Genomic DNA, 24,398 nt, shown 5'->3' on the forward strand with positions numbered 1-24,398 from the left:
GCTCCAATCAGTTCAGTTCAGTTCAATTCAACTCCAATCAGTTCAGTTTAGTTCAGTTCAGTTCAGTAAATGTGAACAAGCCCTTAGTCAAAGAAAGAGTTAAAGAGTAATTTAACTTTAATTAATAATAGAATTCCTTGATCCAATATTATTTTAAAAATCCCATAAAATTGATTAACAATATTGTTAGAGTAATATTAGGTTATTGTTAATCCATGTTTTAACAACCCCATTCTAATTATTTCATATAATAGTATAGTCTCCCGTCTAGCTTAATTTATATATATAGGTACTTGTATTATCATTGTAATGTAATTTTGAAACTATGCTCATATCTATTACGGAGCACTAAATTATTTCAGATTATACTTATATTTTTTAAATAAAACATTTAGATATATTCATGTGTATCGAATGCTATGTTTGTTGTACACTATCTTTTCTTTTTGTGATATAAAATTGTTCATAAATAAAAGACATACGACATATACAAAGAGATTTAGATCTACTAAATACATAATAATTGAATCAAATAAAAACATCCGTAAGCAAATTAAAGTTACGATCGTTGTTGCATATCGTACTATCTTATATTTATTCAGTGAGCAATTCGGATATAAAATTATAATTTTGTAACTAAAGTTCTAATCAATAAAAAATCAAAAAAATAAATAAAAAAATAAATTTAATTTAACAAAGCTACAAGTAAAATGTAGGAGGGAAATTTACCTCCATAATCAGTAAAGAGTTTAACTTGGTTGAAAATTTTGTGTGAAATTCTACCCCTAAAAGTAAATCTCATCAAAATGAGGCGGTAAAACTCCCTCCAAATCAATACTCAGTATAACTAATATATAATTAAAAAAAAACAAAATTGAAAACAAAAAACATTAAGAAAAAGGGTGTAAAACACTTCAACACTAACAGAGTAACAGCTTCCTCATATGTCATATGCGTTCTTCATCCTTCACTCCATTTTTTTTTCTTTTTTTTTCTTTTTTTTTTGGAAAGCCAGTTCTTTACTCCATCCTCCATTCTCTACCAATTTCAAGCTTTTAATCCAACTACTCTCTTCTAGAATCAAGTGGGAAATCTCAAATTCTCAAGTAAGTTCCTTCTCTCCTATATCTGAAATTTAATTTCTCACTAAAATTAGGTTTCAACGGTATTTATTGGGGTTTTTTTTATTTTAATATATATGTGTGTTATCAAAATATCATTTCGAGTTTCAATGGGTTGTGAAATTTGCTTTCAATCTATCATCATCTGTCAATTAGCTGATTTCATAATGTAACTCGAGTTTCAATGGGTTTCAAATCATCATTTAGGGTTTCAATGGGTTTCAATGGACTATGCTGAATGTTGCGCTATTTATTGATAGTTATTTGATTTAGTTGGTGTTCAATATATTTTGCATTTTTATGTGAGATTTGAGTTCGGATCTGATTTGGGTTTAATATTTGATTTTAAAAAAAAAATTATTATTTTTTTTTTCTGGGGCTATATATTGTTTATGCTATCTACTGATTGCGTCCAATTGGTTGGAACATCATATACCCTCTAATTTCTTCTTAGTATTTCAACCATCGATAAAAGTTCTAGTGAGAGTTGTGCAGCAGCTTATCATATAAGAGACCTATACATTGATGGAACCACGATGTGGTAATTGGAAATTGTAGTGTTGAATCAGTGAAGTTAACAGGATATACATACCCTTTCTTGAGAAAAATATGGCTTTCTGTAGTATTGTTTATACTAGACACATAATATCTATACTTAATATTTTTGTAAAAGGTTTTATTTTTCCCTTCTTGTGGATGATAAATGGAAAAATGGACACATAATAGAAATTAGCTTAGACACTTTGGAGGGCCTGTAAGGCTTCTTTGCAGTTTGAGAAAGGCTACATTATATGCATTTTCTCTCTAACGCGGTGTGTGTGACTGTGGGAATGGTATTGAGTCTACTCTACATGCTACATTTGAATGTTTTGGATAATGAGTATCCCCCTGTCGGTTAGGGTGAAATGTACCAAACTTTTTTATTTGCTCTGTCTCAGATGTGTGTCACTATGCTATGAATGAATGGACTCTAGTCCTTTTGTACGGCTCGCCTTACCTTGAGTTGCGTTCTACTGTCTGGAACCAGCTTAATACCATGTTCCATTCTTTGCCCCCTAATAATCTTGTTCAGGGTGATTTTAATCACCTTGATTCGTTATCTCAGAAGTTAGGTGGATCTAAGCGATTACAGGGTCACCACTCATTGTTGACACTTAGGCACCAGTGGAGCCTCAGTAACATACCATCTAAAGGGGTGGCTTTTGTTTTTTTTTTTTTGTTTTATTATTACTTTTGCCAAAAGGTGCTTGTTTAGCTCAATGATGTTGCTCGTGTAAGCGTGTGTATTCATGGATTTCTATTAGTAGCTTTTGTTTCACTTAACATGTCTCGTATTCGATTTGTTTCCGAAACTTGTATATATGTAACTCAATTTATTTGATAGTAGAATGCAGTCGTTATGTTGTTGCTTCCCTAGTATTTCCCTCTATTGCTACCCTGCTATTTCATCCCTTCCTGTTTTTGTGATAAAACTGCTGCTGACCACTTGTTGTCGCACTATTGTGTGCTTGTTGTACTTGATTCGAATCATAAATTAAAAGCTGAGAGATGATGATGTTCATTAAGTTAATCGAATTAATAATCAAGTGAATTGTTATGGCTAGTGTTGCTTTATTCCTTAATTATCCTACAAATTTATATCTGCAAATAGAAGAACCTTACATCTAAGAATTTTATCTTGGACATAAAACCTTAGCAGCACCATTATCTTAACCCAACTTGGGTTGTGTCCTTGCTGTTTATCAGTCACAATATCTTCCATATAATGAGGATAGAATGATATAGTTAAGGGTGGAGTAGTTTTGGCGTACCATCTTTGTGAAACACATAATTCCCCGTAAGTAGTTCATTATGCTATGTTTGGATAACAAATTAGAAGGGAAATGGAAGGGAGGGAAATAGGAGGAAGGGGAAGGAAGGGAAAGTGGAGGAAATGATGAGCTCCATTTTCCCTCCAAATCTCTCCAATTTTGAAGGGATGGTCTTTATTAAAGGAGGAGGGAAAATGGATCCCTCCCTCCCCCTCCCCTTCCCTCCCCCAACATATTATCCAAACAAGGAAGTTTATCTCCCTCCCTTTTTCTTCCCTTCCTTTCCTTCCATTTTTTGTTATCCAAACATAGCCTTAGTCTCATCTATTTGCTCTGTTAGAGTTGTTTTACTACAACTCGAGAGTTCCAGAAGTGGAGCAGCTTTTATGAATTACACAATTCTGAAATCCATGATGCAGTAGATGCTGCCATGCAGAAACCCATGATATGTATTTCTGCTTGTTTTTATAGGGGGTTATTCTGCTAAATCTATTCATTTTATTACATCCCTTTCCCATTCTTTGGCTGGCATTCAAGAAGTTACTTATCTACCACTAATGGTGATGGAAATAATTACAAATTTTGCACTGGTGTTTCTCAATAGGTACTTCTCTACAACCTAGTGGTATCATCCCTCTTTTCGACACTCCTAGGTGTATCAATGCTGACATGCATGATAGCAATGCCTTTTGATCAATCTGTGGTTACCATCATAGCAGTCGCTCTGTTTGTTTTGTTTATTACACTCTCTGAATCTCGACATTCTTTTCCGCAGTACTTTATACAATATCACCAGGCTGCCTTGAATTCTATACTAGCAGGTTTGTATTCTCCTTCTAATGATTTTATGTGTGTCGTCTCTTCTCCTTCTAATGATTTGAAGTTTGGTGACTTATTTCAGATTCTTACATAAAATTAGATTAATTTGTTTATCTGGCAAACTAATTATATCACTTAGATTTGAGGTTTCTCAAGTAGTGATACTGAGGATTATTTAAGTCTATGAAAAAAAAGAGTGTAAGCAGGTTTATGATACAAATTTGCTTTGTTCTTGTTTGATTTAATTGGCTGGTTACATATAAAAGCCTGTTTGCTTTGTTTATCGTAGCAGTCGTTCTGTTTGTTTTGTTCGAGTTGTTGGAGCAGGTTTGTAAATGATAAAAGTACAACAGGGTTGTCCTGTCATAAATGGAATTTGTAACGAGATTTTTGCCCGTCGTAAATGGCTTTAATGACGGGATTTTAGCCCTTGGTAATTGGCTTTTGCGATGGGATTATAACAGGTTATACATTCTACGACGGCCCCTTTCTAGGATGGGCTCTGGATGGAAAATGCGTTCATAAATGAACCTTTATGATGGGTTTACGACGGGATTTCATGTCCTCAATGAACTCGATTCTAGTAGTGTGTTTCAATTTCAGGGTGGGGGGAAACAAACATCAAGTTCCTTTTTTTTAGTGCTCAATTAATCTATATAAAATACCGTTTTGATTTGTTTGTGTGTTTTGTTTATCAGGGGATTTAGATCAATTGGATATGTGTAAAAACGCTAGAGGTGGATACTAAAGCTGAAGAAGATGCTTCCTGAATTGTTCCTGAATTGCAAGCAAGAGAAACAAATGATAATGCGGTCCAAAGAATTGCTGAAATTGTTTAGGGGACAAAATGATTTAGTTTTAACTTTAATTGTTTTTTTTGAAGGAATTCTTAGTTTAACTAGTGATAATTTAATTTTGTAATTTTCCTTATAAATAACAATGTACAAACTTTTAATTTATATAAATAAAATTCTAATTTTTTTTCTATAAATTCTGATTTAAATTATATTATTATTATTATTGTTATTATTGGAATTAGATATATCTCTTGGTTAAAAATAATTGTAAATTAAACCATAAAAATAATAATTACTTCTATGTTGTAAGATTCACGGAATTAATCCTAGTTTATTTTTCTTAAACAACGTGATCGGTTTGTATCAATATATGTTTGCCACAAAAATAAATTTTTATATTACACAAGTGTTAGATTGAATGCCACGGCGAAAATAATACCTGTGAGCTGTGACACAAGTGTTTGTTTGCCACGAGAATAATATTAGTTGTGGCTCAAGTGTCAATTTGCCACGGGAACATAATTAGCCGTGGCATAAGTGTTTATTTGCCACGGAAAAGAAATTTAGTCGTGGCACAAGTTTCAATTAGCCACGAATTTCCTTTTTCCCGTGGCATAATATATTGTTGACATATCAAGTTTTTTGTTGACTTTATTTTTCCCGTGGCTAGATCAAATTATGCCACGAATTTAGAATTCCCGTGGCATAATTCGTGGCACAAGTGGTTAATTGTTGTAGTGTATACAAATGACAATTATATACTTCGTAAATTTTTTTTTTTTTTTTGAAAACAATATACTTCGTAATTAATACAACGTAAGCAAATATATCTTCCACCATGTTTTGCCATTTGACGGTCCGCAGGGATTGGTACTAGTATTAGCAAAAGAATAAAAACAGTCAAGCAAAACAATAACATTGGTTTAAATTGAACTTAGAAATCAACCTACTCAACTAAAAAATCAAAACACTAAAACATTGATTTACATTTTCATGTCATGTCAACGATACTGCTTATTAAAATAAGACGATAAAGTTTCAAAATAAGGATCAGCTGCATTTACATTCCTTGCAAGAGTAGATCCTTCACCCTAAAAAAAACACACACAAAAAAAGGTACAAATAATTAATATCGCATATAATATTCTTCAATAAAAAAAATATTCATTTTACTTGAGTGGAAATGCCAGCAATATCATCACTTGTCTTATTTCCACCCCCAGCAGTATCATTACTTGTGGAGTTCTGGCCGGGTATATAACACATATGGTTCACCACTTCACCCTATGAGACAGATTAAAGAAAATTAGGTTCAAAATATTCAGCTTTTTTTTTTTTTTTTTTTTTTTTTTTTTTTTTTTTGAATAGCTCAAAATATTTAGTTGTTAATGACAAATATTCAATAATAAAAAAAAAGCAAATATTCATTTACTACTTGAGCAGGACTAATAGCAAAATGAAACACAACCCACACAGAAGAACTAGCATTTTCTAATGTTACGTTAAGATATTTAAACCAAATATTTAATATATACAAACAAATGCTCAAATCAAGTAATTTTCATATTTCAAACATAAACTAGTTTTTAGTCCTGAACGATGCCCCAAGTTACTGCATTAATTTTATAATAAAAATTATTATAAATATTTAATTTTTATTGAATGACATGTAATATGGTAATAACTTAATTAATAGCTAACATGTTAGAGTTTAAACCTGAGGTCGTGGGTTCAGATTATGTAAGAACAATTTTCCTTTTTTGAACTTGGAGTGAAAATCGAATTAAATAATGGAATGCCACATGTCTTAAACACATAGTTTAGAAACACCTTTTAATATATAAAAAATTAATATAGATTTTGAACATTGAGTGAAAATCGGATTAAATAATGGAATGCCACACGGCTTAAACACATAGAGTTTGAAAACGTCTTTTAATATATAGTATAGATGTTTAATTGAACTAATATGCATAATTCCGATACAAATGATCACATTTGTAAGAAAAATATTCAAACATGACAACCAAAGATTCAAAACTGAAAAATATTGCATAAAATATCACAATCATGTTTGAAATGATAAATTAATAAGACAACCTACAATAAGAAATCAAGAAAAATCATAAACAGATGATCAAAAACCAAAATGTTTACATGAATTAATCATAAAACGTAAATAGAATATTTTAAAAAATAAATTAAAAAATTCCATAAAAAAATACTACTCCGTACCAAAACTCTCTAAGCTAGACTCTTGCAATGTATTCGAATCAGTCCAATCAACACGATCTTTATCACGAATAACAACATAAACATCAATAGATTCAACATTCACCATCTTAAGTAAAATCTCGATTGAAATTGAAATATTTTCTAGATGAAATGTTATAGAATCAACTCGTTTTTCAATAATTTAATGTGAGTCCATCTTTTTAAAAACTTAATTTAAATGAGGGAAAGAAAGACAAAAAAAAAAAAAAAAATCATATTTATTGCGCCATTGCTTGGGGGGTGGGGGGGTGCATGAGACCTGAGGCTCAACAACTTTTCCAATTGCATTACAGCCTTTATGTACTATTGTACTTCATTGGCAACTACGTAGGAATTTCCAACCCAATAATCACAACAATACATTACACCCATCTCCAATATATCACCATCAAATCACCTCTTTTTTCTTCAAAATTTCTTGTTTTGAGGAAAAAAAAAAAAAACATCTGGGAAAAATGTTGAGAGTGTGGAAATGGTATCACAATTGCTTAGTGAAGCACCCAGTTAAGACTCAAATGATCAGCTCTGGTGTGCTTTGGGGACTTGGTGATATTGCTGCTCAATCTACTTTCTCTTCAATGACTCGTAAATCACTTCAATCTTCTGTGAGTATCTTTCTTTCTTTCTTTTAATGGGTTTATGTTTTTTTTTTTTTTTGGAAAGATTTTAATGGGTTTATGTTGTTGTTTGCGAAATTCGGTATTTTGGGTTTTATTTCTTGAACAATTTGAATGTTAGTACCGAATTTATTTTGGTTTATTTCTTGAACAAGTTGAATGTTGGTACAGATTTTATTTTGGGTTATTTCTTGAACAATTTGAATGTTAGTACAGATTTATTTTGGTTGTTCTTGAAGAATTGTTTGTGCAACTTTTATGTAGAAATTAGGGTTTGATCTTGTGCTATATATTACATCAAACTGAGTAATTTAGATCTGTAAGTTGCATTTACTTTTAGTAATTCAAAGAAAGGAGAAATTTGGAGAAATGGGAGTTGTGACTTACTGACTTGTTACATGCACAACACTTTGACAGATTCATGGATAAAAAAGATGTGTGCAATTGTCTAATTTTTTGAGTTGATTGGGCCATGCATTGTGTGCATTTTTTTAATGAAACTGCCTCATTGCACCATTTTGTTCTGGTGAAGTGTGTGTGGTTTTAATTTGTAATTAAAGGGAAGGAATTCTTGTGTTGGTGCTGGATTAATCAAATATTTAATTTGATCTTGTTCTATACTATTAGCTAGCCACAAACGCGGTTTGGTGTCATTATATTATTAACTTTATATAAACGACAGGAAGAGGATGAAAAATTCAAGATCGACTGGAGGAGTGTTCGGCGAACAAGCTTGTTTGGCTTTGCGGTTGTTGGACCTGCGGGGCACTTCTGGTTAGTCTTTAGTTCTTCACAAGCTACATCTTACTACAATTTTGAAGATGTTTTCTGTGTATCACTATATATATATATATATATATATATATATATATATATATATATATATATATATATATATATATATATATATATGCAATAATGCTTTTTATAGTATGTATAGTGTGACCAGCTCCCAATCAGTATATACAGACCAAGTTCTCTATTTGACTTGGTTATCCGAAGCATGTAGACAATTAGCCCAAGCCATCCCTGTGTATTACTCCCTCCGTTCCTAAACATAGTTAGTTTGAGTCTTACTACTGATATTGTCCAATTTCGGCAATTAGTTGCTAACTGGAGTTGTATAGGGTATTACCTTTGATGTTTTGAGTTTTGATGATGAATGTGAACAAAGTCTGTTGAAGTCATTTTTTTTATGAAGGTCTAAAATACATCTACACAAGGACTTGCTTTCTATTGTTTGAACATCAAGGGTATGGGTAGGAATGCACTCATTTACGTAGAGGTTCTGCTCTACTTCAACCTTTGTTCTAAATTGGCTTGTGAATTAGTTGCATGGTCATTTCCTTATAGACTGGACCGCTCATTTTTGGCACTTCTAGTTCTTGTTCCATAGCAGTTTGTGTGGACAATTACTATCTGTTGTTGGAGGAAAACATGTTTATTATTCGCTAAATTAAGCAAGTTCTGAATTTGTTGGTCTCCCTTTATGTATTGTAGGTATAAAGGACTAGATCTTTTTCTGAAATGGAAAGTGATAAGGCAACCAAATTCTCTAAGGTTTTGTTGCCTCTGGAATGCAACAAAATTCTCTACGGTTTGTTGCCTCTAAAGTTGCAATTGATGGGGTCGTCTTTGGGCCTATTAATCAACTACTTGCAACTCTGTACCTTCATTTCCCTTTTGATCTTTCCATGGGCTCTTCTAACAAAGAGTGTTCCTCAAGTTCCGAAGAGAAGAGATGCTATCCCTACTTTGGCCCTGGAAGGTGGCATATGGCTTCTCCTTCTGGCGGTTAACTTTCGATATGTACCTGTGATGTATCAACTTCAATATGTCAATGTCTTCTGCTTGATCGACAACTGCTTCTTGCCAACGATTGGACAGCAAGAAAACGGAAAATGGAAATATTCTCTTCGCCAGGGGGGTAATATGGTTGTTTACCGAGTACCAAAGGACAACAAAAGCTGTTGATTAAGGTCTTTTTTAACTCTATACTTGTCAATAAGTAGATAAAGGAATTTGATTAAGAATATGTTATCTTTGCTTCTGATTGTCAGAGGATTTGCACTGCTATCCTAGACAATTACATTACCACTCGTGTTATTTAATCTCATCTCTGATTGTAGGGTGTTGCTGGCTCAGAACAGTGGATGTCGAATTCAGTACGAGGGGCGAGATACTGACATGGTGGCAGATGCTTTGGCAAAGGAGGCACGGGACTAGATCACTGGTAGTGTTAGTGTGGTCTGGTTAGATAGACCTGTAATAAGCTGTAATCCTCTTTATTTGCATGACTTAGTGTCTTAGTCTTATGATTTTAAGAGTCAGGACTTACAACAAAGCTCTAGTGTTGCAACTTAATCGTACCCTTTGTATGGCTGCACTTTGCTTTAGTTTATCATAATTTTCGTGACCTCTTTCAACAAAAAAAGGAATTTGATTATGAATCCTCTTTTAACCAAAAATCTGCAATGCCCATATGTGGGATCGATTTTGGTATTGAAAATGTTGAAGTCGATGCCTTCAAATTCAGAAATGTTGACTCCTATTTGTAAGATGAATAAATGACCCACAAAAATAAAATGAAACCAATGTGTCCATTATATATTTTATTTTACGAGTACGTACATTTATCTCCAACAATCAAGAAACTTGATGATTGTATTTTTTTTTTTTGGTGGAACTTGATGATTATATACAAGTAGATAATAAGAAATTAAGAATAAAAGTATATGTTATTTCCGTAACACTTGTTTTAGGAATTTTGTAATGTTTTGTTATACTAGTTGTGGAAGCGCGCATAACCAAACTTTTTGGCGATTGATTACAAAGGGGGAAGCGGTGGGATTAGGGTTTGTGAAGGGGCAGGAAAGTCGCGCCAAACGGGGAAGGAAGGGTGGGGAAGGAGGGGCTGGGGTCGCCGGTGGGAAGGGGAAGGGCCAGTAGTCAGGGGTAGGAGGAGGTGGTTGTGTGGTAGGAGTGGGGATGTTGGTGGTATCCTTTCCTTTCTCTTCTTGTTCTTTACTAACAATGAACCAAACAAAGCCTACAGAGTACGTACGGAAAATGTGCCCGGGTCACACACTAATTTCAAAATTAAAAGGTGTAATATTTCCAGCTAAATTTAATTTAAATGGTGTGTCTAACATAGTACGGAGTAATACACTCCGTATTTACATACGGAGTACTCCGTATTTGGTATCTTAGTTCCGAAATCAAAGAAAACGAGTGATCTACGATTCCCGCGATCTAAGCTGCCCTTTTCTACCTTTTTCTTACAGTATTTAAAATTCCTCATTTCTTACAATTATTTCCATGGATTCCGACCAAACTACTCCCTTCTCCGGTAATCGGCGGCGACATCAACCCTAATTTATCACCTCAAATTCGTCTGTATTCATGTAATTCAACTTCAATTTCAGGTAAAAATAGAATCGATATTTCTATTCTCCTCTTGAAATTCTTCTCAAATTCCTCGTTTTTTTCAGCTTTTTTTGTTCTTCACCATCAACTTTTATTCTATTAATTGTTAATTATTTAATCTGTGCTGTGCCAAAATTTGATTGCCCTACTTGTTTGTGATTTTATTTGCTGATATTTTTTGCAAATTAATTTTTTACTTTTTGTGGATAAGCTGTTTTTCCTTTGAATTATGGGGGAGTCTTAAATTCTTAATTACTTTCAATTCTGTTTTGTCGTCTTCAATTTTTAGTGGTTGCTTACTCTGGTGTGGATTTAGTTGTCGCGTTACTAGTTCAAATTACATTAACACTTTCGAAGTGACTATTAGTTTCGAATGAGGGAGTGGTTAGGAGTAGAAATAAAGTAACTGATGTGCTTAAGCGAAACCTGCAGTCACTATCGTGGTTCGAGGAGTAAGATATCATTGAGAGAAAGAGGTTAAGGGTGATGAATAGTGATACAAGAATTGGAGACCCTAGTGGATGCACAAAATGGGTAATGCTTGGACGACGCTTTCGAGAAGGCAAAGTTAAGCTAGGAAAGTTAAGGATTAAGGAATGGTAGATCACAAAACCATATTTTAGGTATTACATTCCTTTTTTATTAAAAAAAAAAAAAATAGCTATATATGTTGTAAGACATACATGCTTTGACATTTGTAATCCTGCTCATATATGGTGTTTGTAACTCTTATTAGTATCAGCTGATACGTTAAGAGTTTGAGTACGAGTGTAAACTACTCTGAGTACTCTATCTCCGTTGTGAAGAGTAGAACTCAATTGTTACTGTATTTAATTTTAATTTTACTTTATCAGAGTAAAGATAGATTATTAAGGACAATGCTGCTCATCATATGATGATTTGGAAATTAAGGAAGAAAGAATATGTATATGTTGCTGCTTAGTAGATATGTGGTTCACTTGGGATTGGAAAGTGGAGCTCATAATCTAAAGTCGATCAAGAAGGTAGCTTTATATTACCTAGCACTTCAGGCTGTGTTAAGATTTTGCTTTGTTTGGATTTGGATCTTTGGAAAGATAAATTTGATTATGTTGTGAACTGCTTTGGGAAGAAGAATGAGTGGTTGTTAGGCTATAGTGTGACTTTTTGTGCTTATTTTATTTTATTTATTTGTTTTTGTTGTGATGATCATGAAATGAGTTTTGCTGTAGAATTTTGTGAGTGAAATTAATTGGAATAGAAAGTTTGGAGTTTTTTTTAACTGTCAGGGAACTTAAGTTTCATTGTCAAATAATAATATGATTACTGACTAATCTACAATCCTTTATTATGTACTTCTTGAGGCCTTATATGATGTATAAGGAGATTATGGATGAAATGGCATGTGGTATTAGTGCTTAGTGCGTTGGCACTTGGCAGAGAATTGGAATTTTGCATCTATCTGGAGGTATACATGCAGTCACTGTCTGTTCCAATACTAGTCCAGTAGTGCGCCTTTCTTTTGACATTCTTCGGATAAGCTAAGAGCCTAAGAGTGGACTTTATACCTATTGGTAAGGATTATAAGGTTAGGAAGGATTGCATGTGGGTTTAGCTAAGTAACCTGCATTCAAATTAGAAAGCAAGGGCAATTCATTGTCACACAGTAATGGTGATCTTATGGCTACTTTCTTTGGACTCTTCAATAATATACTAATCTTGCTTATCAGATTGTTGGAGCTGACATGGCACCAAGAGATGTTTACAATTGGACCTCCTCTCCCCCCTCTCCAAGGGAAATTCCGTAGAAGCAATTATTTCCATTCCCTGGAGATCGTTTAATAGCTCAGTAGTATATATGTTGAAATCCTACTAGAGTGTGAATAGTCTATTGTAGCAACTTGTTCTCACTTGAGGACGGAGCATCGGTTTATTTCAGACAATTATTATATAGGCGCAGGAGGTCTTTTGGGAAGGGGTTAGCCTTGAGGAGCTTCATTTCATGTTCTTATTATAGATTTTATTTGAACTTATCTGAATGGAGAATGAAATAGTGATTTCATTGATGGAAGGCTTATTGTATAGTATTAGAATTTGAACCAAGGATCACAATTGAAGTAAAGCAAATATGGAATAAATTTCAGATTTGCAATAGTGGCATGTATTGCGCTGTATTTAATTAGCTGTAGAGTGTGGCCTGCAATCAGTGCCTTTTGCTACATGCTGGTCCTTATGTTGTTATCTGTTATTTTCTTACCAGACTAACCAGAGATTTGGAACTTCAATTTGTCAGTCAGTTTGATTGGACATGTTGTTGCATGTGAGTAGAGGTGATAAAAATATGAGCTTGCTCACAAGTTACATGAGCCAGGTTAGGTCAAACCCTAACTAGTGATATTGATTTGGACTTGGTTCAACTTGAGATCATAATGGGCTGAGTTGTGGCATAGAATGTGACATTATAATTTGATGAAATTCACTAAAAGTTTGATTTAGGATGTCCAATTCAATGGTCATTACAAGGGTTTTTACATTTATATTATAGGAGAAATTGCCCTAGTTGTCAGGGTGCAATACCAATTCAGATTAGTAATCGATACAATTGGTGTTCATCATGTTTAATTGTATTATTCCTTCCAATCCCATAATAGTTTGAACACTCTCCTCTACTCTGTTGAGAAAGACCCCACTATTATTTTGATAGATCTCTCTTTCGGTCTTTTGGTCTTTCCACTACCAAATAGTTTGGGCCCCACTTTCACATTCAATAATCAACCTCAGTATTTTCTATCGCATCTACTTTTAGTCTTTTACAATAAAGTAATACCCACTATCTCCAATCACATACACTTTTTTATCAGATATTACTACCTCCGTTCCAAATTAGTTGCCACGTTTTGACTTTTGACACTATTCATAATCTTCACTTTGAATGACATGTGTGAATTATAGATATGAATGCAATTTTTTTTACCAAAGATATGACTACATATAGTCATGTTGGATCTTGTCCATTAGATCCATTTCAATGTGTACTTAATAAAATTCATTTTCTAGTATTTTTATTTCAATAGTATAATTAAATATATTTTTATTGATTTATGCATTGACAAACGTGATAAAAGAAACATGTCAATTAATTTGATACGGCGGAAGTAATTGATAACATCTCAACAACTTATCTCCTAAAATTATGTGCTAAGATAAGTGTTTGAACTATTATGGGATGGCGAGAGTACTAAAAGTTGCAAATAATAATACATATTTGATCCTAAATAGTAAATATTCTGACATGGTTGATTGGGTATGGACACTTGATACTTCATTGTGGACTAAATATAGGAACTTTAAGTGCCCATAGGTTGTATTTCTTAAATAAGACCTTTAGTTTTTTGTGGAGCATAAGGTAGTGCATGAAAAGGATAGCCTACTTTTGTGGTAGATGGCTTTAGATTGACTTGTCTTTAGTCTTTTTGGGTTGGGTATGATGTAAGCATCTAAGCAAGCATGAGATATATGAGAACTAGTAATATAACTTAAGAATATGCATTAGCTATCTCTTTGCTTTGTTTGTTGGCTGAAAGAATCCTGGTTGGCAATGCTAGGGGTTAAAGAGGGATCAATGAGTGAGGAAGGATGAGGACTGAAAGATGGTAGCTGTTGGTAGCTCAGCAGGTTTATAGCGAGTAAGTCAAGCTGGAAGGGTATGTTGCAATTAGAAGTAAAGATGAGCCCTGCGGGGGGGGGGGGGGGGGGGGGGGGGGTTGTAAAGCTACATTGCTAACTAATTCTTAAACTTCAAGTTGTTTTACGTAATATATTACAGCCTATTTGGTAATCAGTTATAAATAACAGTAATGAGAATGAATTTGTTTATAAATATGGAAAGAAAATCAATGTTCATTCCCATGATCACTCAATATGACCCACAAATAGTTAATATTTCTTCATAAATCTCCATTTCTTTCTAATACCACCTCCCAAGTTGTAATGGATGGTAATGGAAAAGCATGAAGAAAACACAAGCTTGGGGGATGAGATTGTGCATGGAGATAGTAGATTGTTTTCCATACTAAATTACACTTTATATTCATTCCTATTATTGCATGGCTACCAAATGTGTGTAGGTGGTATATTGTATATATCTTAAAGCCAGGAGAGGCAAAACTCAAAACGGTAGCATTAGGGTCAGGCTGTTAGCTCATCTTCTTACTATCCCTAACCATGGAAGATTGACTTCTCGTCAGAGCAACCAGGGGTTTCATGAGTGACATGTAACATACGATATCTAAATTGAAAATATCATCTTGTAAAATATGCATGCTAATGTAGCTAACCAACTAATCTTCTCTTTTTTGACTTGTAGCTGTGTCACGTGCTTTAATTAACTTAATAAAGAACGAGAAGGTGCTGCTTGAGCTTCCTGAAACAGATAGTAGAGACAATGAGGGAAGCAGATGTGGGTCAACTTGCAGAATCAATTTCTGGTTCTCGATGCACCAGATCACATTTACAAGCAGCAGCAGTGTGGACTGTACAAGATATGCTTATTCTTGTGAATGAAATTGCTGCTGTTGAAGGGGACTGGCAAAATTCTCTGTCAACTCATCAAAAATGGACCATTATATCAGAAACTTGTACTGCACTGGGGGTAGGAAGGAATGCAAACCAGTGCCGCAGAAAGTGGCAGTCCTTGCTTGCTGATTACAATCTTGTCAAGGAATGGAAATTGAACTCTGGGAGTGATTCTTACTGGTCTCTTGGGTGTGATAGGAGAAAAGAAGCTGGTCTTCCTTTGGAATTTGACAAAGACCTGTATAAAGCTATGGAGGATTTCATGAAGGCATCAGATAGGGCAGATACAGACCCAGAATGTGATCCAGATGCGGGAGAGGTTGATGTTCTTGATGCTGAGGAATCCGGTAATATGTTTTTCTATACAAATCACGAATGTAGTTCCTTTGCATGGTGAAAATATTGACATGTGATGCTTTTGCCATTTTAATCTAAGTCGGTTTCCCTTTTGATTTAAATTTGTTTAGTAGTACTCCCTTCGTCCCAACACTTGCAATAGTTTGACGTTTTGCATTATTCATATAACTTATTTTGACCATTTTTTCCCCTGATATCTAAAAACAAATTATAGTATGATATTGTGTTTATCTTAATGTATATTCTGACTTTTTATGATTTTTACTAATAGATAATTAAAGACATTGATGGGTAAAGTTGTGCAAATGTAAGCATGTCAATCAGTGTTGCAAGTAATACGGGACAAAGGGTGTGCCTTTTTTAGATCAGGAAATAGCGATTCTGTCCATCTACTTTCCCCTAGCAGCTGACTAATTCAGGTCCTGAACCAACCCTATCTATTGAGATTTGAACTATTATATGACTAGAAATTGAATTTGACCTTATCTGAGTAAAACAATCTAAAACCAGCTAAATTTTTGTCAAGAAAGGCTGTTAGCCACCTGTAAATACCCCAAAATAATGGTCTTGAACATGAGTACTAATTATTTGGAATAAAACTTAGTAATACAAAGCTGCTTGATTGAATTAGTGTTCTGCTTCCACTCCCCTGCTGAGGAGTGGTCCACATATCTCTGTTCAACCACTCAGGGGCAATTTAGATAGCTTTGGAGGAGGAAGGGGGGGGGGGGGGGGTGGGGGAGGGAAGGGTTATTTTGGTACAACCATGGTAAAGTAGTCATTGCTTTTGATGAGAAGAATGGGTGAGAGTGGACAGAATTCTAAACACTCTGAGGAGTATACAGCTGACTATACTTCTCGCCTTACTGGCTCCTTGTGTATTGCACCTTGCATAGTATACATACCCAATTGTGAGTGGGACATTTGTGTTGCATTTTGTTGTAGTTTACCTAGACTTTGACTTATGAGGAGATTCTAAGCAATTAAGGTTTATGCTCACCCAAAGGGGTACTATTGGTTAGAGTCCATCTCTCCAGCCCTTGATTTTATTTGACCCGATCCAAAAGAGTCATATTGTTTGAAACTCTTCCATCAGTTTTCCATGAAAACCTTAGAAGAGTATGTCCTTTCCAGATAACTGCCATTCATCTCTATGTAAGAGTTATGTCACCTGTTAGGCCTCTCAACTATCATGCTCTATTATATCTTGATTCAAAAATTGAGCTTTCTCCATTTACTATTGTTTGCTTTAGGTCCAAAACCCAAAAAGCGAAGGCGTCGGTCAATCCCTAAAAAACGGTTATCTGAAGGGAGGAAACAGCCTGTAACAGAGGTAGAGCATGTGATTCCAGAGCCTCCTGTTGCTGAAGACATGGAGCAAATCCTGGCTGCGAAACTCATGGAGAACACAGAGCTGATCCATGCCATACTTGCAGGAAATGTTACTGAAAATGTTGATGAGGACTTGACCAGTGTAAGAAATGAGGAGTCCCTGAAGACTGAAAATGTTAGACGTAAAGCTGACAAGCTTGTTGAGTGCCTCGGAGATCTTGCCAAAAATCTGGAACACCTTTGTGGTGCAGTGGAGAAAGGTTAACAAGGTACCTCTGACCTCTATAGCAGTTTAGCGCTAACTGACTAATTTTATAGGTATAGACTTAAGTGACCATGTCAATTTTTGTTGATAATGGTAAATCAATTTTGTTGATGAGAGTTACTATATTTAGTATTCAATGCTGTATGGATTTTTGTCTATTTATGGAAATGCAGGGCTGCCCAATTCATCTCGGAGATGGTTGATATTTTTTATTTTTTATTTTTGTACATGTATAGACTATATAGAGTACATTGAGGATGAAAAGTTAAAAATATGAGATGTTTTGGGAAGTTTGGGAAAGAAGGGGGTATTTCGAGGAAGAACCTCTTAGATTAGGGTTTTTGTCAAGCCATGGAATTTCTTATCACAATGAAAAGAAAGGCATTTATTTTTTGGCTTTGTAAATTCATCAGCCATCCACAACATGGGAATGGCTGATGGCTTGATAGCTGATAGATTTCAACTATGATCAAACTTAGATAACAACATAGAAGTAATAGAGAGCCTTATGGTGCCTTGGCGGGTAATTAGAAAGGGGAACCTAAAATATTAAGTACCTTGTACTAACGAACAATGTATACTAATTAAGATAGTATACAAATGAACAATGTCAACTATTTTAATAGAATTGGTTTAAAGTTTTGAGAATGATACTTAATACCTGATTTATTTAAACTAAAAGGGATGCATAAATACAATATGTTTTGATTAGTAATCTGCCAAATCAATCAAGGAATGATAAAAATTAAAAATCAAGAAAAGAAATTAAGCAAAAAAATAAATAAAGTCGACTCTGCTGGGGATCGAACCCAGAATCTCTGGTTTCGTAGACCAGCGCCTTATCCATTGGGCCACAGAGTCACGTTGCTGCTTATGTATTCATCTTAGCTTTATTAAAGTAAATTTTTGTGGCTTTATTGGACCCAATTTGTGATTTAGTCTTTGTTCTTGTTATGGGAACTTGTATTGCCTAAAAAAGGTAGGATGAGGATTGTTTTTTTTTTTTTTTGGTGAAGCCGAGGGGCAAGCCCTAAAAGAAAGAACGAGAGCTACAATGAAACTAGAAAAAACAAAAGACTACAAGCTAAAAGAACTAAAACAAAACCAAAAATAAAACACAAAACAAACAAACTAAACTAGGCCTAAATCGGCACCCTTTGAGGATTCGCCAACCCACGCAAATCCTCTAATAAAACGGCCCGAAGATCCTCCGGGATCGCCTCAAATAGAATGATCTTTTGCTCTATCGTGACTCCCAAATTAGCTAAGAAATCAGCCACTTTGTTAACCTCTCTATAGCAATGTTTGATCACTATTTCCCATCCCTCTCTTGAGATGAGAGCTTTACATTTCCTGATTATGTGAATGAAGGGAGAGTTGAGAGGAGTTTCCTCAGTCAACAAACGAACTACAACTTCCGAATCGACTCGAACATAGACCTTTCTATGTCCCCCATTCCATGCTATGGCTAGCCCACGCATCACTGACAAAAGTTTAGCTTGAGTACAGGAACATTTTCCACAGTTGATAGCAAAAAGTTCATGCACCTCTCCACAACTTCCTCGAATAACTCCTCCCCCTCCAGCAAGCCCAGGGTTGCCTTTAGAAGCACCGTCAGTATGAAGGCTTACCCATCCAATTGGCGGAGGTTCCCATCTGATAAGAACTTCTTCACGTCTCCTTTTCTTTGTTCCTCTTTGCGCATGTCTGTCATAGGCCCTTCGTACATCCATCCCCGACCCGAGCCATGATGAAGCTAGCTTGATCAAGTGGAATCTCTGCCTCCCTCATAAAACTACGCTCGTTGCTCCACCTCCAAATCCACCAACAAGCAATAGCAAAGATTAAAGACCATCCTTCCGAGTGGTTATCACTTCCAAGTTTGAGATTCTGCAAGATCCCCGGTCCTTAAACGGCACCAATTGTTGCTTTAAAATTGCATCCCCTGCTAGTTCCTTCCAGACAATTAGAGCTGCTGGGCATTTTCTGAGGATATGCTCAATATTCTCTTCAACTTCACCACACACCATACAGCGCGGATCCGTAGTAAGATGCCTTAAGAACCTCGTGGCGTTCGTCATTAATTTCTCTTGAATAGCTAGCCAAAAGAAGAAACGGATACGCTGAGGAGCTTGGAGTTTCCAAATTAGCTCCCATTGCTTCCCATCCACACTCGCATTATCTTCAACACCTCGAATAATCTTCGTGGCTGACTTCAATGTAAATCCACCCGAAGGTGAACCGTTCCAGAACACACTATCCACGGCCTCTTCGTCTTCTACCAGTTCATAGGCTTGAATTTCTTTCAGCACATCAGGAGGAAGATAGTCCGCAAATAATTCCAATTTCCACCCCCTATTCACATCCCACATGTCACAAACTCGTGCATTCAAGGTATCGATAGATGGTTCATGAACAACTAGTTCCATCAGGATTGTAAGATGATAAATATATTAAGATGAATTAACTCTCAATAAGCCTCCACCTAATTGATCGTAATTGATCGTATTGGAAGACTATTTAATGGGTACAAAAAAATTGTAGCCATTGTAACTAATTTTAATCTTAATCGTTTAAATATTTAAGTTTAATCTTGTCCCTTTATTATTTGACTTTTACATTGAAAACAAAATTAATCAATTTCAAAAGCTACTTTATTTTAGAAAAAAAAAAAAAAAAAAAAAAACTGAAAAAAAAAAAACAACTGCTTGTTTCTGCCATTGATACCGTTCTAACTTCTAAGTATCCAACTTTCGACCTTCTACTTAATCTCCATGAAATAAATATGGAGATTAAAGGATAACTAAATAATCAATGGAAAACTCCCGACTAAACTTAAAAAAGGAATATGATTTTATACATTGGATAGTTTTATACATGGATAAGATTAGTATAACCAAGATTATTGATTGTTCCAACTTTAATTTAATTATACAGTTCAAAATTATTTAATTACTGCTCTCCACAACTCTCCCTACTTATTCTTGTACTAATTGATGTAACAGAAGTTCGAACACTAATCCCCAATTCAGAATCTATGATCGAAATTCGGCTACAAAACCTCACAAATTTTGCTTTCGATTGTTTATAGAATAGAATGTACCAAAATTTCTCCAAAACTCCCCCAAATTTCCATGAATATCCCTCTGAATTTCTCCCAAAAGCCAAGATTATATTAAGTGGAGTTTTTGATTATACATACTTGGCAGAAATTTTTCATGAAAGCTTTAGTATTGTTTATTTTGCAGAGGAATAATGAAAAACTACTTAACAAGTTTTTTTTGGATATATTTCTAGTCAACTTAAATCAACGGTCCTAATTTACGTAGTGATAATCAATGGTGTAGATTTTGTTTTTACAATGGTTACAATTTTATTGTAGTCATTGCAAAACTCTCCGGGTTAATTGATAAATATATTAAGATGAATTAAAGTTAATTTCGGTGAATATAAGACGTGGTGGATAGAGCCTTTAGTTAAAACCTATTTGGAAGCCGTAATTGATTGAATGAACCAAACCATGTGCGGTTATTATCAAATAAAAATGCCGAGGATAGAATTTACATGAATAGGATAATTGTTGAAAAATTACATACAATAATTTTTTGTTGCCTTAACAAAATTACATTTCACAAAAACAGAACTCATTTGGTATGTATATTATCCACACAAAAAATGTTGCAAACTAGGGTGAAACATGAATTTGTTGTGAACACTCAGGAGATTATCATTCAAGATAGTACAATTGCCTTGCTTAATATCCAGAGAACTAGTGACATTTCAAATGCAAATAAAGTGTGAAGCATTCCACGATCAAGCGCGAATCCGAATAGTGTAATCCCACCATTGTTATGCTGCAAGTATGTCACTACACAAAAGAAAATCAACATTAACCCGAATTAGACCAAAAAAAAAAAAAAATCCTACAGTCACATAAGATTAAAATAACGGAACACATTTATTTTTTAAACGCATAGTGTAACTGCTAAATGCTAATGGCATTAGCGGCTCTATATTTAAACTAGAGCTACTAACGCCAATAGTGGTTCTTCTTGCAAACTATTAAGATTTCCTCATTTAATTACCTAAAGCTTGTCTAGTTTGAAAGGCATGTTGATCATTTGAGTCTTTGACAACAGCTTCTTCTAACGAGGACTGATCGAAATCATCTGAGCTTCGACTCGAGGAGTTCTTACCTTTGCTGTGATTTGTACTATCAAAGCAACTAGTCATAAGCATGTGCCATCTTGTAGCTACCGAAACAATGCCTTGAGCTCTATGTGTTATTCTTGCTGCTCCCATCAAACATAAGAAAAATCCACTTAATTGCTTTGCTGAACATACCTACAATTTCAAGCACAAATTTTTACACATGAATCAGACATTAATCCATTTGTACATTTGTAGTTACAAAAATATGTACAAAACCCTTAGCTTAGTTTTCTACTTAAATTTCGATGTTTTGGTAACAGAATGCGTATGTAACAACTAGTTATTCTCTACCATATGAGTATGCTACATTAATTTTAGACTTTTTAGTCATGTTCTGTTTTTACCTACATTTTCCTTGGGCATTTAAGTGGCTAAATCGATTATTAAGCACGACTAGTGACTAAAACACGAGTTTTAAACTTTTAATTACGTACGAATTAATGTGTTCATTGAATCATTGTAGAGATTGATGTAAGGAGTACGAGTACTTACCACAAGATCACCCGAATTCAAGAAATTCTTGTCGGACTTGGAGGCTAAAACCAGCAAAAGTGCACCCAATTGACTAACTGTGATGGTAACCATGCACCCAACTATGAAGAACCAAAATCTGTGGCTAGTAACATAGAATTGATCTCTAATTCTACGATGCTCTAAGTATATAGCACATGGCTCGGACCCTGAACCCTCGAACATATGTCTTAGGCCTTCGAGCCTAAGTATTTGGAGCTCACAGGTTAGCCGAAACAGGACACATACAAGCAAGAAAACACCGGTCCTATACACCCATGATATGAAACTTGATATAAACATGATTGTGTTGATTGGTAAAACACCAATAACAGGAAATGTAACAACAACAGTTGAGAAGAAGACAATTTTATGCACAAATTCGACGATAAAAGAAGGGAGTAGGATGAAAGCAAGGCTTTTGAAGGCTTTATCTACTTGATACTTATAACCAAGTTGAACATCTAATGAATCATCATTTAGACCATCAAGAAATAAGAGTTGCTTAAGGCCATATTCCTTGAAAAATCGATATAATGTCAAGAACCCGATAAAGGCTAGGCCGGATTCAGGGAGTTGTACTAGTTTGTTGAATGAAAGAGGCTTATCAGGAGAGGAAGAAGATGGGATTTTAACGGATATAGTGGTTAATATTGGAATGATTATCGCGAGGATAACAAAGGTGAGGTATGATATGTTTTTGCCTAGGGATGAAGAGAGATCAAGTGCACACCATTTCAAGCATCTTCGAAAGTGGCGAAGCTCATCGTGCATAGATGAATCGGATCTTTCATTAGACTTTTGCAAGAGTAGGGGAATATGGGGTTGCTCTTCAATGGTTACTCCTTCAAATTCATTGGTCATAGACTGATCATTTGATCGATGGTTTTGGAGGGAAACAACGACACTATTAAAACTGTTCGATACTTGACCATAGAAGATATTCTTCATCATCGGATTTATCATAAGTTTGTGAGTTTTTTGAGAATTTAAAAGTTGTAGTTCGTATAAAAATCTGAATCTCTTATGACTACATATAACACGATCTTGTAAAAGTCGAAAAGAACATAGTCTAATTCAGTTTCATATACTAACTGTGATTTGTAAACAACTTTCAATAGTACTAGGATAGTAGGGATGCCTTTATAATTTTTACACATTAAAGATGAACTTAAGTGTGACAATAATTATGGGAATCAGATGAAAGTTGAGTCAGTTGACCCAATGGATCGACATGAAAATGAAAGCAACAAGACTATTTTATAAAGAAGTTTTTAAAATTAATTATCTACACGAGAAAATTAATAAAGGGTTCACATGTGAAATTTTTATTTGTTTATTTCACTACCACAAAATATGGATTTCATTTCATGTGACTTGTGGTCACTACATCGGGCCTAGTTGACTAGTTGAGTGAAGGTGGAGGGTAGTTAAGGGCAAGGGCTACATCAAACTAATTAAATTAAACATTAGCCCATATAGAGTAGGCCAATGTTACAAATTTGGGCTAGGATATCAAATGTGGCTTTTATTTTATTTTATTTTATTTTATTTTATTTTAATGATAGGTAAGATTAGAGTTGTGAAATTCAATCTAATCAATTTATATCATATCAGATTGTAGTTTGCATTAAGTCATTGTATCCATACAAATCAAATGTGTAAACCTATTTTTTCGAGTCACTTCGATTTTTGTCGGATTGTATTTAAACAGATAATTTTTAGACAATTCTAGGTAAAGAGAATTGCCTGATCGGACTTGAACCTCGCATAGGTTGACATGACTAAATTATCACGCTAAATCTTTTGAGAGTTGAGGAAGAGGAGGGATAAGGGGTTTCCACTCTCAAAGTGGAGATTTACATGCATCTTAAAGTAGGTGCACCTAAAAATAATTTTTTTTGCTCATTCGGAGAAAATGAAATAAGAAAAATGAAATAATAAAATACTTCAATGAAAATGTTTCACACAAGGAACTTCTAAAAAAGAAAAATAAAACTAAAAAAAATATGGAAACACATACATCTTTAAGTGTTCGTGGAGAAAGACTATAAATGATTACCTCACTATAATCTTCTATATAATACATCATTATTAAAATGATCAATACTAATTAATCAAGACTAAGATGAAAACTTAACAACCAACAAGATCATAACAGCAACAACTATCATATAATCTAAACTATTAATTATAAAGCCGGCCTAAACAGCTAATAATATGCTAAATAGAAAGAACAACATACATACAACGAACAACATATCCAAATTCAATGACCAATTCTAAATATCAAGGTCAATTCT

The 24,398-nt window shown here is 34.4% G+C and overlaps 2 protein-coding genes, 1 long non-coding RNA gene, 1 other non-coding gene and 1 pseudogene across 4 annotated transcripts; 3 read left to right on the forward strand and 2 right to left on the reverse strand.

The window, feature by feature from the left end:
• The first annotated feature begins 900 nt into the window (after nt 1-900).
• Nucleotides 901-4,742, forward strand: LOC145593118 (uncharacterized). Its single transcript, XR_014102554.1, has 2 exons — nt 901-1,106; nt 4,450-4,742. It is a non-coding gene; the product is annotated as an uncharacterized LOC145593118 (long non-coding RNA).
• A 2,535-nt stretch (nt 4,743-7,277) lies between these two features.
• LOC145591835 (protein sym1-like) lies at nt 7,278-9,413 on the forward strand (annotated as a pseudogene).
• Nucleotides 9,414-10,701: 1,288 nt separating this feature from the next.
• On the forward strand, nt 10,702-17,567 carry LOC145593119 (uncharacterized). The gene is made up of 3 exons (XM_081649629.1): nt 10,702-10,864; nt 15,211-15,766; nt 17,030-17,567. The coding sequence occupies exons 2-3, from the start codon at nt 15,289-15,291 to the stop codon at nt 17,371-17,373; spliced, it is 822 nt and encodes a 273-aa protein (XP_081505755.1). The 5' UTR covers nt 10,702-10,864; nt 15,211-15,288; the 3' UTR covers nt 17,374-17,567.
• A 594-nt stretch (nt 17,568-18,161) lies between these two features.
• TRNAR-ACG (transfer RNA arginine (anticodon ACG)) lies at nt 18,162-18,234 on the reverse strand. The gene has a single exon. It is a non-coding gene; the product is annotated as a tRNA-Arg (tRNA).
• A 2,691-nt stretch (nt 18,235-20,925) lies between these two features.
• Nucleotides 20,926-23,046, reverse strand: LOC145591836 (uncharacterized). Its single transcript, XM_081648329.1, has 3 exons — nt 22,078-23,046; nt 21,459-21,717; nt 20,926-21,241 (listed from the first exon to the last, which is right to left on the reverse strand). Exons 1-3 carry the CDS (start codon nt 23,044-23,046, stop codon nt 21,105-21,107), a joined length of 1,365 nt encoding a protein of 454 aa, XP_081504455.1. The 3' UTR covers nt 20,926-21,104.
• Between the last annotated feature and the right edge of the window lie 1,352 nt (nt 23,047-24,398).

The sequence above is a fragment of the Chenopodium album genome, chromosome 18 (genome assembly GCF_948465745.1).
Source record: "Chenopodium album chromosome 18, dcCheAlbu1.1, whole genome shotgun sequence".
Lineage (NCBI taxonomy): Eukaryota > Viridiplantae > Streptophyta > Magnoliopsida > Caryophyllales > Amaranthaceae > Chenopodium > Chenopodium album.